Source organism: Mirounga angustirostris, unplaced genomic scaffold (assembly GCF_029215605.1).
Source record: "Mirounga angustirostris isolate CCGP_5_RB_7025 unplaced genomic scaffold, mMirAng1.0.hap1 SCAF_11, whole genome shotgun sequence".
Lineage (NCBI taxonomy): Eukaryota > Metazoa > Chordata > Mammalia > Carnivora > Phocidae > Mirounga > Mirounga angustirostris.
In genome coordinates this window covers 71,345,977-71,363,341 of record NW_026991719.1, presented here as the reverse complement: position 1 = coordinate 71,363,341, position 17,365 = coordinate 71,345,977, and the positions used below count along the sequence as shown (strand labels likewise).

Genomic DNA, 17,365 nt, shown 5'->3' with positions numbered 1-17,365 from the left:
GTGTTGCCCTGCAAAAGTGAATGTACCTTCCTAAGCATTCCAGAGTCATGGGGTGAGTGAATTACCTCCTCGTTATTTTACATAGGTGTCATGGTTTTTGTGTCAATGACCCTCACTCAACCCATATTAACTTTGCAGCCTTTCCCTAGCTTCTGCTTTAGTTCCCAGGAAAGGAGTTGTTCCCTGTGACTGGAAGTCACCTTCCCACTGCATGGTCCTAGGATCCATTCCCAGTTAATAAATATGAATGATTATTGTTGATAATGAAAGTGTGGAGACCCAATTAACTAGTACCCTCAAATGGATAGACAGGGTCTAATTAGCTATTTGGATTTCATATTTCTTATTATTAACTAAGGATTAAGAAAGATTTGGCATTTGCTCTGAAAATTTTAAATGGCTCTACTTTCCTACCTTAATAATTACAGTACAGGGAACAAAATTATTGAAGTTGGGCTGAATCTGTATAGGCTCCAGGACATTCCCAGGAAGTTGATTTTTAAAAAATAAATACATAAATACCTGTTAACAGCTTGTTTTCTTGTCATTTGCCTCTTCCTTCTAAAAGGAGAGTATAGCAAAAAATAAATAAATAAAACTGGTTAATTGAGAGTTCTGGTTAGTTTGCTTCCAATTAATCAAGGCTTTATTATATTTCAAAAAAAATCTTCTTCAATTCTTCAGGAACTTTAGATAAGTTACACACAATGAAACACCAGCAGGGAAGAGCACAAGGAAGGTAAGAAAGCCTGAATTGTTATTGTTATTGTTGTTATTGTTAAGATAATGTTTTAAATATATGGGCAATGCTATTGTATTTCTGGTCTAATCCCCACTGAGTAAAGAATAATGTGAAATGTCATGTGGTTTAGGGCTTTTCCATATATGAAGGCAAGGAAATAAGGTTATAGATTTCTGTTGGAAAAAATGGCCTCAGGTCGTAACAATTCCTAAGAAAGTTTCAGCAATATTGTGTCTTCTTCCTTTCTCTCAAGAGCTTTCTTCCCATCCCAATGGGTATTCCAATATACTCAGGAGAAAAAAATCTCCTTCTAGGGTTTTTTCCCCTTCATTTTTATTTGGCCAGGAGGATGATGAAAATGAGCCAATATCAATGTTATGCCTTAATTTTCTAAACATGAAGCTATTAATCACACAACTCACTGTACACTTATTTCTGGAGCAATAATAAACTATCTTACATCCTTCCCAAAAGGGTTACACACACACACACACACACACATACACATACACACACGTCATACACACACCCATACAAAAATAACACATACAAAAGAGATTAATAAAAAACCCACAAAATTAGCTTAATTAACAAACAAACATTCTTTATAATAGTATAGTTTTTCCTAGTGTTTCCAAACTCTTTAGTGAGGAACGATAAAATCTAAAACTGCTGCTTCTGGGGAAGATGGCAGAGTAGGAGGATCCTTGTCCCTTACTTGTCACCTCATCCTGTGGTTACACCTAAATAACATCCACATCAGAGTAAATAAACCAGAAAATAACTGAGGACTGGCAGAACAGACTCTCCATAGCTAAATGTAGAGAAGCCGCATCAAAGAGGGTAGAGAGGGCAGAGATATGGTCAGGAGTCAAACTGACCCATAGGACTGTCCATGGGAGGGAAGGACACCTTGGGCTAGGAAAAGAGAGAGGAGCAGACCCTATACCAGACACCAAAGGCATTAGGGACCCATACTGGGAAGATGAATTCCCATAATATTTGGCTTTGAAAACCAAGAGAACCTGTTTTGTGAGTTCTTACAATCAGTGAGTCTTAACACCTGGAACTTTAAAATTCAGCAGCTCCACTCTGGGAAAGCCAGAGGGTGATTGGAACCTGAGTCCCTGCCCTTAAACAGACAGCACAATAAACAGCCCCACTGAAATGCAGCATAGAAGCAACAGTTTGAAAAATGCCTAGGGTATACAGGAAGGAGATTTATTTACTAATCTCAGAACATGTGCTGGGGGAGGGATCTTTGGAAGACTCCTAGAATAAAAGAGCTTGTTGGTGCCATTTCCCTCCACTTCCCCACAGCCTACCTACCCAGACAACTGTGGGAACCAGTGCAGGATGAGCACTCTCCACAAAGATTGCATGACCCCTGTGCTTTTTTACAAACTATCCCCTCCATCCCAGACTGGGCAATTTTCCCAGAGTGGCTGGAGGTCTCCTTCTGCAGTGCAATAGCCTAGATCTTCCTGGCACTGCGTGCCCCACCCCACATTCTCCTGTGGACATGACCCTTCCAAAATGCCCTTGGCCGGAGACCATCCAAAGGAGTGCCACAAGCCTGACAGAGTGAAGCAAACCTGATAGTGGTCAGAACCACTCCAAAGTGACTCCTGCCCCAGGGAAAGAAGAAGATAACCACAAACACCATTCCGACTGCAAACCCAGCAGTGGGCTGGGAGCACACATCTGGTCTGACTGAAGGACCCACCCACCAATGACAGCTTCTCAGGGGACAAGACAAGGAGAGCACCCTGCACTTTGGTGCTGCCACAGCTCTGGCAAATGCATGGTCTGATTCAAATCAATCCTAAGGTGGCCCCAGATTTGCCTCCTAACAACACAGGGACCAAACCCTGACCATGAGACAAAGAGAGCCACTGCAGACAACTGTACTGAATGCAAAAGCAGGGTACATGCAACAAACATAGAAGACACCCCTGAAGTGCCAGGTTATGGTGAACCAGGGACATTGCATTGCAGAGCACCACAGGACATCTTCATATGGCCACTACTTTCAAGAGAAGGAGACATAACTGACTTTCCTAACACATAGAAACAGACTCAGAGAGTTAGACAAAATGAGGAGACAAAGGAATATGACATGAAAAAAGGAACAAAATCAGAGCAAGAGAGCTAAATGAAACAAAGATGAGTAACATGACCAATTTGAAGTAATGGTCATAAAGATACTCACTGGACTTGAAAAAAGAGTGGAAAGCCTCAGAGTGACCCTTAACAAAAAGATAGAAAACATAAAAAAGAACCAATCAGAAATGAAGAACTCTATTGCTCCCCCTGCTTGTGTTCTCTCTCTGTTAATTAATTAATTAATTAAATCTTAAAGAAGTGAAGAACTCAATAACTGAAATTTAAAATACACTAGAGGGAATAAAGACTAGACTAGAGGAAGCAGAACAGACCAGGGACCTGGAGGACAGAGGAAAAGAAAGCAATCAAGCAGAATGTGAAAGAGCAAAAATAATAATAATAAATGAAAATAGACTTAGGGAACTCACTGACACTATAAAGCATAAAACATTATCATTATAGGGATCCCAGAAAGATAAGAGAGAGAAAAGGGGGCAGAAAATGTATTTGAAGAAATAATAGGAGGGGCGGAGCAAGATGGCGGAGGAGTAGGAGACCTGGATTTCGTCTCCTCTCAGGAATTCAGCTGGATAGGGATCAAACCATTCTGAACACCTACAAACTCAACAGGAGATTGAAGAAAAGAAGAGCAACAACTCTCTCATCAGAAAAGCGACCACTTTCTGAAAGGTAGGACGTGCGGAGAAGTGAATCCGAGGTGATATTCGGGAGGATAGACGGCGGGGGAGGGGCCTCTGTTGGCCGCTTCTGGCAAGTGATAGAGCCGTGGAGCACAAAATCGGAACTTTTAAAAGTCTGCTCCGCTGAGGGACGTCACTCTGGTGGCTAAGCGGGGGGTGGAACCCTCCGGGACAGTGTGGTCTCAAGACCCTCGGGGTCACAGAAAGACCAGGGGTGCCTGAGTGTGGCAGAGCTCCCAGGTAATGGAGCAGGGAAGCCAGCTGCAGAGGCGGAGCCCAGGCGCGGGCTCTCAGCTCGGGGTTGCCATAAACCGTAATCCGCGGCACAGTCGGGCCCCTGCTCCTCCAGCAGGGACCCCACAAGCAGCAGATCCAGGGAGATCACCTTCCTCCCCCGGGGGGGGGCCACGCGGGAGTGCACCGCAGGGATCTGCTGGGTTTGGAGACTCCACCCGGGGCCGGGTGCCAGAGATAGAGGCGCGCGGTCGCAGGCCGGGTGAGCACAGAGTGCGTCCGGAGACCGGGGAGACGGGAGTGACTGACGGCTTTTCTCTGGGGGCTCACTGAGGAGCGGGGCCCCGAGGTCTCGGCTCCTCCAGGGCAGAGATTGGGAGGCTGCCATTTTCACTCTCTGCCTCCAAAGCTGTACGGAAAGCTCGCAGGGAACAAAAGCCCGGAGAGCAAACCCGAGCAGATTACATAGCTAGGAGGGGGCAAGGGCGGGGCAATTCCGCCTCTGGCAGAGACATTTGGAAACCACGGCAACAGGCCCCTCCCAAGAAGATCAGCGAGAACAGCCAGCCAAGACCAAGTTTACCGATCAATGAGAACGGCAGAACTCCAGCGCTAGGGGACTACTGCACATAGAATTCATGGCTTTTTTACCATGATTCTTTATTCTTTTAAAGTTAATTTTTTTTAACTGTCTTTTTGTCTTTTTATTTCTTTTTGGATTTTTCTTTTTCCCTTTTTCAACCAACATCTTATCAATTCTTTTTAAAAAAAATTTTTTTATTTTTCATTTTTAGAGTCATATTCTATCCCTTCATAGTAGTTACCTGTATTTTTGGCATATATATATAAGTTGTTCTCTCTTTAAAATTTTGAGATAGTTTCTTCTAACAGATTAAAATATACCCTAAATCTCTAGTGTATGGTGTTTTCTATTCCCCTGCCTGATCACATCCTCTCCCTTTTTTTTTTCCTTTTCTTTTTTCTTTTTTTAAATCCTCTTCTTTTTTCAAACAACTTCTTATCATTCCTTTTATAACATTTTTTATAATTTCCATTTTTACAGTCATATTCCATCCCTTCATCATATCAACCCTTATTTTTGTACATATATAAGTTTTTCTTTCTTTAAAATTTTGGGAGGCACTTTCTTCTAAAAGACCACAATACACCCCAAATCTAGTGTGTGGCACTGATCTATATACCATATAGATCATATTTGATCACATTCTGGTTTTTGTGTTGTTGTTGTTGTTTTGTATTGTTTGTTTTTGTTTTTATCTTTATCTTTTTCTTTTTCTTTTTTTTTTTCTTTCCCTTTCTTATCCCACTGCTTCAGGTCTTTTCTGATTTGTTTAGAGTATATTTTCTGGGGACGTGGTTACTCTGCTAGCATTTTGTTCTCTCATTAATCTATTCTCCTCTGCACAAAATGACAAGACGGAAAAAATCACCTCAATAAAAAGAACAAGAGGTAGTACCGACTGCCAGGGACCTACTCAATACGGACATTAGTACGATGTCAGATCTAGATTTCAGAATCATCACTTTAAAGATACTACCTGGGCTTGAAAAAAATATGGAAGTTATTAGAGAAACCCTTTCTGGAGAAGTAAAAGAGCTAAAATCCAACCAAGTAGAAATCAAAAAGGCTATTAATGAGGTGCAATAAAAAATGGGGGCACTAAGCGCTAGAATAAATGAGGCAGAAGAGAGAATTAGTGATATAAAAGACCAAATGATGGAAAATAAAGCAGCTGAGAAAAAGAGAGAGAAACAACTACTGGATCACAAGGGCAGAATTCGAGAGATAAGAGATACCATAAGACGAAACAACATTAGAATAATTGGGATCCCAGAAGAAGAAAGAGAGGGGCAGAAGGTATAATGGAGCAAATTATAGCAGAGAACTTCCCTAATTTGGGGAAAGAAACAGGCATGAAAATCCAGGAAGCACAGAGAACCCCTCTCAAAATCAATAAACATAGGTCAACTCCCCGACATCTAATAGTAAAACTTACGAGTCTCATAGACAAAGAGAAAATCCTGAAAGCAGCTCGGGAGAAGAGATATGTAACCTACAAGGGTAGAAACATTAGATTGGCAACAGACCTATCCACAGAGACCTGGCAGGCCAGAAAGGACTGGCAGGATCTATTCAGAGCACTAAATGAGAAAAATATGCAGCCAAGAATACTCTATCCAGCTAGGCTGTCATTGAAAATTGAAGGAGAGATAAAAAGCTTCCAGGACAAACAAAACCTAAAGGAATTTGCAAACACAAAACCAGCCCTAAAAGAAATCTTGAAAGGGGTCCTCTAAGCAAAGAGAGAGCCTAAAAGAAACATAGACCAGAAAGGAATACAGACAATATATGGTAACAGACACCTTACAGGCAATACAATGGCACTAAATTCCTATCTTTCAATAGTTACCCTGAATGTAAATGGGCTAAATGCCCCAATCAAAAGACACTGGCTAACAGACTGGATTAAAAAACAAGACCCATCGATATGCTGTCTGCAAGAGACTCATTTTAGAACCAAAGACACCCCCAGATTGAAAGTGAAGGGGTGGAAAACAATTTACCATGGAAATGGACACCAAAAGAAAGCTGGGGTGGCAATCCTTATATCAGACAAATTAGATTTTAAACCAAAGACTGTAATAAGAGATGAGGAAGGACATTATATCCTACTTAAAGGGTCTATCCAACAAGAAGATCTAACAATTGTAAATATCTATGCCCCTAACATGGGAGCAGCCAATTAATATCAAAAGCAAAGAAACACATCGACAACCATACAATAACAGTGGGGGACTTTAACATCCCCCTCACTGAAATGGACAAATCATCTAAGCAAAAGATCAACAAGGAAATAAAGACTTTAAATGACACACTGGACCAAGTGGACTTCACAGACATATTCAGAACATTCTATCCCAAAGCAACGGAATAGACATTCTTCTCTAGTCCCCATGGAACATTCTCCAGAATAGATCACATCCTAGGTCATAAATCAGGTCTCAACCGGTACCAAAAGATTGGGATCATCCCCTGCCTATTTTCAGACCACAATGCTTTGAAACTAGAACTCAATCACAAGAGGAAAGTCGGAAAGAACTCAAATACATGGAGGCTAAAGAGCATCCTACTGAAGAACGAATGGGTCGGGCGCCTGGGTGGCTCAGATGGTTAAGCGTCTGCCTTCGGCTCAGGTCATGATCCCAGCATCCTGGGATCGAGTCCCGCATCGGGCTCCCTGCTCCTTGGGAGCCTGCTTCTCCCTCTGCCTCTCTCTCTCTCTCTCTGTCTCTCATGAATAAATAGATAAAATCTTAAAAAAAAAATATTAAAAAAAAAGGAAAAACTCTTAAAAAAAAAAAAAGAATGAATGGGTCAACCAGGAAATTAAAGAAGAATTAAAAAAATACATGGAAACCAATGAAAATGAAAACACAACTGTTCAAAATCTTTGGGATGCAGCAAAGGCAGTCCTAAGAGGAAAGTATATAGCAATACAAGCCTTTCTCAAGAAACAAGAAAGGTCTCAAGTACACAACCTAACCCTCCACCTAAAGGAGCTGGAGAAAGAACAGCCAATAAAGCCTAAGCCCAGCAGGAGAAGAGAAATCATAAAGATCAGAGCAGAAATCAATGAAATAGAAACTAAAAGAACAGTAGAACAGATCAACGAAACTAGGAGCTCGTTCTTTGAAAGAATTAACAAGATTGATAAACCCCTGGCCAAACTTATCAAAAAGAGAAGAGAAATGACCCAAATCAACAAAATCATGAATGAAAGAGGAGAGATCACAATCAACACCAAAGAAATACAAACAATTATAAGAACATATTATGAGCAACTCTATGCCAGCAAACTAGATAACCTGGAAGAAATGGATGCATTCCTAGAGATGTATCAACTACCAAAACTGAACCAGGATGAAATAGAAAACCTGAACAGATGTATAACCACTAAGGAAATTGAAGCAGTCATCAAAAATCTCCCAAAAAACAAGAGCCCAGGGCCAGATGGCTTCCCAGGGGAATTCTACCAAACATTTCAAGAACAATTAATACCTATTCTTCTGAAACTATTCCAAAAAATAGAAACGGAAAGAAAACTTCCAAACTCATTTTATGAGGCCAGCATTACCTTGATCCCAAAACCAGACAAAGACCCCATCAAAAAGGAGAATTACAGACCAATATCCCTGATGAACATGGATGCAAAAATTCTCACCAAAATACTAGCCAATAGGATCCAACAGTACATTAAAAGGATTATTCACCATGACCAAGTGGGATTTATCCCTGGGCTGCAAGGTTGGTTCAACATCCGCAAATCAATCAATGTGATACAATACATTAACAAAAGAAAGAACAAGAATCATATGATCCTCTCAATAGATGCAGAAAAAGCATTTGACAAAGTACAGCATCCTTTCTTGATCAAAACTCTTCAGAGTATAGGGATAGAGGGTACATACCTCAATATCATAAAAGCCATCTATGAAAAACCTACAGCGAATATCATTCTCAATGGGGAAAAACTGAGAGCTTTCCCCCTAAGGTCAGGAACGCGGCAGGGATGTCCACTATCACCACTGCTATTCAACATAGTATTGGAAGTCCTAGCCACAGCAATCAGACAACAAAAAGAAATCAAAGGCATCCAAATTGGCAATGAAGAAGTCAAACTCTCACTCTTTGCAGATGATAGGATACTTTATGTGGAAAACCCAAAAGACTCCACCCCAAAACTGCTAGAGCTCATACAGGAATTCAGTAAAGTGGCAGGATATAAAATCAATGCACAGAAGTCAATGGCATTCCTATACACCAACAACAAGACAGAAGAAAGAGAAATGAAGGAGTCGATCCCATTTACAATTGCACCCAAAACCATAAGATACCTAGGAATAAATCTCACCAAAGAGACAAAGGATCTGTACTCAGAAAACTATAAAATACTCATGAAAGAAATTGAGGAAGACACAAAGAAATGGAAAAACGTTCCATGCTCATGGATTGGAAGAACAAATATTGTGAAGATGTCAATGCTACCTAGAGCAATCTACACATTCAATGCAATCCCCATCAAAATACCATCCACTTTTTTCAAAGAAATGGAACAAATAATCCTAAAATTTGTATGGAACCAGAAAAGACCCCGCATAGCCAGAGGAATGTTGAAAAAGAAAAGCAAAGCCAGCGGCATCACAATTCCGGACTTCTAGCTCTATTACAAAGCTGTCATCATTAAGACAGCATGGTACTGGCACAAAAACAGACACATAGATCAATGGAACAGAATAGAGAGCCCAGAAATGGACCCTCAACTCTATGGTCAACTAATCTTCGACAAAGCAGGAAAGAAAGTCCAATGGAACAAAGACAGTCTCTTCAACAAATGTTGTTGGGAAAATTGGATAGCCACATGCAGAAGAATGAAACTGGACCATTTCCTTACACCACACACAAAAATAGACTCCGAATGGTTGAAAGACCTCAATGTGAGACAGGAGTCCATCAAAATGCTAAAGGAGAACACAGGCAGCAACCTCTTTGACCTCAGCTGAAGCAACTTCTTCCTAGAAACATCGCCAAAGGCAAGGGAAGCAAGGGCAAAAATGAACTATTGGGACTTCATCAAGATAAAAAGCTTTTGCAAAGCAAAGGAAACAGTCAACAAAAGCAAAAGACAACCGACAGAATGGGAGAAGATATTTGCAAATGACATATCAGATAAAGGGCTAGTATCCAAAATCTATAAAGAACTCATCAAACTCAACACCCAAAGAACAAAGAATCCAATCAAGAAATGGGCAGAAGACATGAACAGACATTTTTCCAAAGAAGACATCCAAATGGCCAACAGACACATGAAAAAGTGCTCAATATCGCTCAGCATCAGGGAAATCCAAATCAAAACCTCAGTGAGATACCACCTCACACCAGTCAGAATGGCTAAAATTAACAAGTCAGGAAACGACAGATGTTGGTGGGGATGCGGAGAAAGGGGAACCCTCCTACACTGTTGGTGGGAATGCAAGCTGGTGCAGCCACTCTGGAAAACTGTATGGAGGTTCCTCAAAAAGTTGAAAATAGAGCTACCATATGATCCAGCAATTGCACTACTGGGTATTTACCCCAAAGATACAAAAGTAGGGATCTGAAGGGGTACGTGCACCCCGATGTTTATAGCACCAATGTCCACAATAGCCAAACTGTGGAAAGAGCTAAGATGTCCATCGACAGATGAATGGATAAAGAAGAAGTGGTATATATATACAATGGAATATTATGCAGCCATCAAAAGGAATGAGATCTTGCCATTTGCAACGACATGGACGGAACTGGAGGGTATTATGTTGAGTGAAATAAGTCAAACAGAGAAAGACATGTATCATATGATCTCACTGATATGAGGAATTCTTAATCGCAGGGAACAAACTGAGTGTTTTTGGAGTGGGGAGTGGGGTGGGAGGGATGGTGTGACTGGGTGATAGACACTGGGGAGGGTATGTGCTCTGGTCAGCACTGTGAATTGTGCAAGACTGTTGAATCTTAGATCTGTACCTCTGAAACAAATAATGCAATATATGTTTAAAAAAAAAAGAAGAAGAAGAAGAAGGTAGCGGGAGGGGAAGAATGAAGCGGGGCAAATCGGAGGGGTGGACGAACCATGAGAGACGAAGGACTCTGAAAAACAAACTGAGGGTTCTAGAGGGAAGGGGGGTGGGAGGATGGGTTAGCCTGGTGGTGGGTATTGAGGAGGGCACATTCTGCATGAAGCACTGGGTGTTATGCACAAACAATGAATCATGGAACAGTTCATCTAGAACTAATGATATAACGTATGGGGATTAACATAAGAATAAAAAAAATAAAATAAAATAAATAAAATATAATAGCTTAAAATTTCCAGAATATGGGAAGGAAACAGAAATCCAGATCCAGGAGACACAGACAGCTCCCAATAAAATCAACCCAAGGAGGTCCACACCAAGACACACACTTATTAAAATGGCAAAATGTGGTGATAAGAGAGAATTTTAAAAGCAGAAGGAGAAAAGAAAACATTACATACAAGGGAAACTCCATAAGGCTATCAGCTGGTTTTTCAGCAGAAAGTGTGCAGGCTTAAAAGGAGTGGTATGATATATTCAAGTGCTGAAAGAAAACAAAACCTGCAACCAAGAATATTCTATCCAGCAAGGCTATCATTCAGAATAGAGGAAGAGACAAAAAGTTTCTCAGACAAACAAAAGTTAAAAGAATTCGGCACCACTAAACCAGCCTTCAAGAAATGTTAAAGAGGACTCTGAGTAGAAAGGAAACTTCTGTGGAGGCAGGAGTGGAAAGCAGGAGTAATAAAAGTAGGAAGCACAAAAGCACTAAAATTAATTATAGCTATAAAAACCAGTCAAAGTATTCACAAAATAAAAGTATATAAAGTACAACACCATGTATCTAAAATGCTCGGGGAAGAGGAGTAAAAATGTAGTGATTTTAGAATGGGTTCAAACTTAAGCAACCATCAACTTAATACAGACTGCTATATGCATGAGATGTTATATATACAAGCCTAATGGTAGCCACAAATCAAAAACTGGTGATAGGCAAAAAATAAAGAGAAAGGAATCCACGTATATCACCAAAAAAACAAAACAAAACAAAACAAAACAAAACAAAAAACAGCAAATCGTGAGAGAAGAGAGCAAGAGAAGGAAGAGAGAAAAACCACAAAAACAAGTAACAAAATAGCAATAAATACATACCTATCCATAATGACTTTGAAGGTTAATTGACTATATGCACCATTCAAAAGACATATGGTAAAAAAAATGGATAAAAGAGCAACACCCATATATATGCTGCCAACAAGAGATGCATTTCAGACTTAAAGACACATGCAGTTTGCAAGTGAAGGGATGGAAAAATATTTATCATGTAAATGGAAGTGAAAAGAAAGTGAGAGTAGTAATGCTTATATCAGACAAAATAGACTTAAAAAAAAAGACTTTAACAAGATAAAGAAGGACACTACATAATCATAAAGAGAAGAATTCAACAGGAAGATATAACAATTGCAAATATTTATGATCCAACATGGGAGCACACAAATACATAAAGCAGCTGATAACAAACATAAAGGGAGTAATTGATAGTAATACAATAAAAAGGTATTTTAATGCCCCACTTATATCAATGGACAGATTATCCAAGAAAACCAACAAGGAAACAGTGGCTTTGAATGATACATTAAATCAAATGGATCTAACAGATATATTCAGAACATTCCATCCCAAAACAGCAAAATACATTTTCTTTTCAAGTGCACATGGGACATTTTCCAAAACAGATCACAAAACAAGTCTCAACAAATTAAAAACTATCAAAGTCATACTATGCATCTTTTCCAATGACAATGCTATGAAACTAGAAATCAACCATGAGAAAAAACCTGGAAAGGACACAAATACATGGAGGTTAAATAACATGCTACCAAACAATGAATGGATCAACCAAGAAATCAAAGAAAAATAAAAAAATACATGGAAAGAAATGAAAATGAAAACATAATGGTCAGAACAATTCCAGATGCGGCAAAAATGGTTCTAAGAGGGAAGTTTATACCAATACAAGCCTACCTCAAGAAGCAAGAAAAATCTCAAAGAATCTAACCTTACACCCAAAGAAGCTAGAAAAAGAAGAACAAACAACACCCCAAAACAGTAGAAAGAAAGAAAAAATAAAGAGTAGAACAGAAATAAAAGAAATAGAAACCAAAAAACAAATAGAACAGATCATTGAAACCAGGAGCTGGGTTTTTGAGATCAACAAAGTGGATAAACCTTTAGCCAGATTCATCAGAAACAAAAGAAAAAAAGGAAAGGACTCAAATAAAACCAGAAATGAAAGAGGAGAAATAACAACCAACACCACAGAAACACAAAAGATAAGATTATGAAAAATTATATGCTGACAAATTGGACAACCTAAAAGAAACAAATAAATTCCTAAAAACATATGACCTCCTAAAACTGAACCAGGAAAAAATAGAAAATTTGAGCACACAATTATTAGTAATGAAATTGAATCAGTAATCAAAAAACTCTCAACAAGTAAAAGTCCAGAACCAGATGGCTTCACAGGTGAATTCTACCAAACGTATAAAGAAGAGTTAATACCTAGTCTTGTCTCATTATTCCAAAACATAGAAAAGGAAATAAACCTCCAAATTCATTCTATGAGGACACCACTACTCTGATACCAAAACCAGATAAGGAGAACTATAGGCCAATATCTCCAATGAACATAGATGAAAAAATCCTGAGAAAAATATTAGCAAACCAAGTCCAATAATACATTTAAAAAATCATTTAACTCGATCAAGTAGGATTTGTTCTTGGGATGCAAAGGTGGTTCAATATTCACAAATCAATCAATATGATGTGTCACATCAATAAGAGGAAAGATAAAAACCACTTTGACATTTCAATAAATTCAGAAAAAGCATTTTACATCCATTCATGATAAAAATATTCAACAAAATATGTTTGGAGGGAACATACCTCAATTTAATAAAGGCCTTATATGAAAAACCACAGCTAACATCATACACAATGGTGAAAAACTGAGAGCTTTTCCCCTAAGGTCAGGAACAAGACAAGGATGTCCACCCTCATCATATTTATTCAACATAGTACTGGAAGTCCTAGCCACATCAATCAGACAACAAAAAGAAATAAAAGGCATTGAAATCAGCAAGGAAGAAGTAAAACTTTCACTATTGCAGATGTCATGATACCATATATAGAAAACCCTAAAGACTCCACCAAAGAAACTACTAGAACTCATAAAAATTCAGTAAGGTCGCAAGATACAAAATGAATATACAGAAATATGTTGCATTTTTGTACACTAATAATGAAGTAACAGAAAGAGAAATTAAGAAAACAATCCTATTTACATTTGCATCAAAAAGAATAAAATACCAAGAATTAAACTTAACCAAGGAGGTGAAAAACCTGTATCTGAAAACTATAAAACACTGATGAAAGAAATTGAAGATAACAAAAATGGAAAGATATTCCATGAGCATGAAATGGGAGAACAAATATTATTAAAATGCCTATACTACCCAATCAAGCTACAGATTTAATACAATCCCTATCAAAATACCAACAACATTTTTCACAGAACTAGAACAATCCTAAAATTTATATGGAACCAAAAAAGACCCTGAATAGCCAAAGCAATTTGAAAAAGAAGAACAAGACTGGAAATATCACAATCCCAGATTTCAAGATATACTACAAAGCTGTAGTAATCGAAATAGTATGGTACTGGCACAAAAATAGACATATATCAATAGAACAGAATAAAGAGCTCAGAAATAAACCCACAATTGTGTGGTTGATTAATCATTGACAAAAGAGGCAAGAATATGCAATGGAAAAAGGCAAATGGTGTTGGTACTGCAACGTGCAAAAGAATGTAACTGAACCACTTTCTTACACCATACACAAAAATAAACTCAAAATGGATGAAAGACCTCAGTGAGAGACCTGAAACCATAAAACTCCTAGAAGAGAGCACAGGTTATAAATTCCCTGACAGTGGTCATAGCAACATTTTTCTAGATATGTCTCCTGAGGCAGGGGAAAAAAAGCAAAAATAAACTATTGAGACTACATCAAAATAAAAAGCTTCTGCACAGCAAAAGAAACATTCAACAAAACTGAAAGGCAACCTACAAAATGGAAGAAAATATTTTGCAAATGACATATCCAATAAAGGGTTGTATCCAAAATATATAAAGAACTTATAAAACTCAACACCCAAAAACAAATAATCCAAATAAAAAATGGACAGAAGACATGAAAGACATTTTTCCAAAGAAGGCATCCAAATGGCCAACAGACACATAAAAAGATGCTCAAAATCACTCATCATCAGGGAAATGCAAATCAAAACCACCATGACATATCATCTCATACCTGTCAGAATGACTAAAATCAACAACACAAATAAAACAGGTGTTGGTGAGGAGAAATAGGAACACTCGTGTTGTTGGGAATGCAAACTGGTGCAGCCACTGTGGAAAACAGTATGCAGGTTCCTCAAAAAATTAAAAATAGAGGGACACCTGGGTGGCTCAGTCGGTTAAGCATCTGCCTTCAGCTCAGGTCATGATTCCAGGGTCCTGGGATCAAGTCCTGCATTGGGCTCCTTGCTCAGCGGGGAGCCAGCTTCTCCCTCTGCCTGTTGCTACCCCTGCTTGTGGGCCCTCTTTCTTTCTCTCTCTCCCTCTCTCTCTGATAAATAAATAGATAAAATATTTTTAAAAAATAGAATTGCCATATGATCCAGTAATTCCAATGCTTGGCATTTACCCAAAGAATACAAAAACACTAATTCAAAAAGATACATGCACCCCTATGTATACTGCAGCATTATTTACAATAGCCAAATTATGGAAGCAACCCAAGTGTCCATTCACAGATAAATGGATAAAGAAGATAAGGTATAGATAGATAGATAGATAGATAGATAGATAGATAGATAGATAGATAGATATTGGAATAGTACTCAGTCATAAAAGATAATAAATTCTTGCCATTTGCAACAACATGGATGGATCTAGAGGATAGAAGGCTAAGTGAAATAAGTCAATCAGAGAAAGACAAATACTATATGATTTCATTCGTATGTGGAATTTTAGAAACAAACGAACAAAGAAAAAAAGAGAAACAAAAAAAACTGAACTCTTAACTATAGAGAACAAACTGATGGCTACCAGAGGGGAGTTGGGTGGGGGAATGGGTGAAATAGGTGAAGAGGTTTAAGAGTACATTTATCCTGATGAGCCCTGAATAATATATAGAATGGATGGATCACTATATTGTACACCTGAATCTAATATAACACTGTATGTTAAGTGTACTGGAATTAAAATTAAAAATGAAAAAATAAGTACATAAAAAATAAAACAACATGCTAACATCTATAAGGACTTTAATTTGGCTCTTTTGAGCTTTAGTGCACTTTTTAGTGGTACAGAAACAGGAGCCTCCCTATAATGCCCACAACAAATACATATGGTTTGTTCATCACTCCTCTGTAATCTCTTGCAATAGCATTTTTGTTAAGTCTCCTTTTAGTAAGTCAGGGAAAGACCAATACCATATGATTTCACTCACATGTGGAATTTAGGAAACAGAACAAATGAACAAACAAAAAAAGAGACAAAGAGACAGACTCTTAACTAAGAGAACAAACAGGTGGTTACCAGAGGGCAGGTGGGTTGGAGAATGGGTGAAATAGGTGAAGGGGATTAAGAATACACTTATCACAATGAGCACTGAGTATAGAATTGTTGAATCACTATATTGTACACCTGAAACTAATATAACACTGTATGTTAATTTTATTGGAATTTAAAAAATTAAATTGAAAAACGTCTCTTTCTTTGTTGTTTGCTTGTTTGTTTTGATAGACAACTGCTTTTCTGCTTAAAGGTCTCTAGAAAGATTTCTAAATAAACCATAAATGCAAACATGTACCTGGGGTTGCTAGAGAAAGGGAGGCGGGAGTGAAGGAAGGTGAAACTTTTTTTCACCTATTCTTGTGTTCTGCAGCTTGACCGTCAGAACTACTTGATTTTGCTTCCTAGTTCACTCACCCAAACTGTTTGGAAATGATACTTTCTTTTTTTTATTTTTGAGAGGAGAGAGAAGGGGGGAAGGGAGGGGCAGAGGGAGAGGGAGAGAGAGAAAATCTCAAGCAGATGGACCCTGTCACAGGGCTCCACCTCATGACCCTGAGATCATGACCTGAGCCAAAATCAAGAGTTGGATGCTTAACCAACTGAGCCACCTAGGCACTCCAAAATGACACTTTCTTAAGGTAAAATATACTTACTCATGCATACCAAGTCAATGATAATGTGTACTTTCTTAATTCAATGAGCTGTATATTATTGGATTGGAGGACTTATTTTTCCTTTTACCAGAGATTCCCCCTCTCTTCTATATGTAGAAAACTTTCTGAACTCAAAAGAACTTTTTCAGCTATTACCATATATATATATATATAATTATACTAAGTTCCAAAAAAAATCATTTAAATCTTCTGTGACCTGAGATTCATAGATTAAGTTTAGACTTTAAAATTGCCAAATACTAAAACTTTATTGTTAGAATTATCCAATAAATATATAAATGTCCATGAATTAACTGTTATTAAGGATTTAAAAACTTCTTAGAAATTAGGAGTTTACTTGACTTTAAAAATTGTTTCATTTGTCTTGTCAAGTGTGAGAATGTATTTTACAATACTGCCTAACACTAGCTATGGCTCTAGGACTTTAGGGACTACAAGTTAAATTCATATACTTTATTTTTGACATTCAAAATAAAATGTGACTTCTATACTTCTGAATTTGTTCATTCTGTGTGTCACTTAATTTATTTTAGATTTCCTCATACTTTGTCAAGTAATCAGCATTTTGGAAAATTTTACTGAACAAGCAGATGATGCTAAAAATATTATCAGATCAGTATAAAAGAG

The 17,365-nt window shown here is 38.2% G+C and overlaps 1 protein-coding gene across 2 annotated transcripts in view; it reads right to left on the bottom strand.

Moving 5' to 3' along the window:
* The window catches only part of DACH2 (dachshund family transcription factor 2), a 909,992-nt gene that overhangs the window by 648,425 nt on the left and 244,202 nt on the right, over positions 1-17,365 (bottom strand). Inside the window, exon 2 of one of the 2 annotated variants that reach the window (XM_064574314.1) lies at positions 523-561. The exons of the other annotated variant lie outside the window; for it this stretch is intronic. Coding sequence (XP_064430384.1) covers positions 523-561 — 39 coding nt within the window. The remainder of the gene's footprint in view (positions 1-522; positions 562-17,365) is intronic. 2 annotated transcript variants of the gene reach the window in all.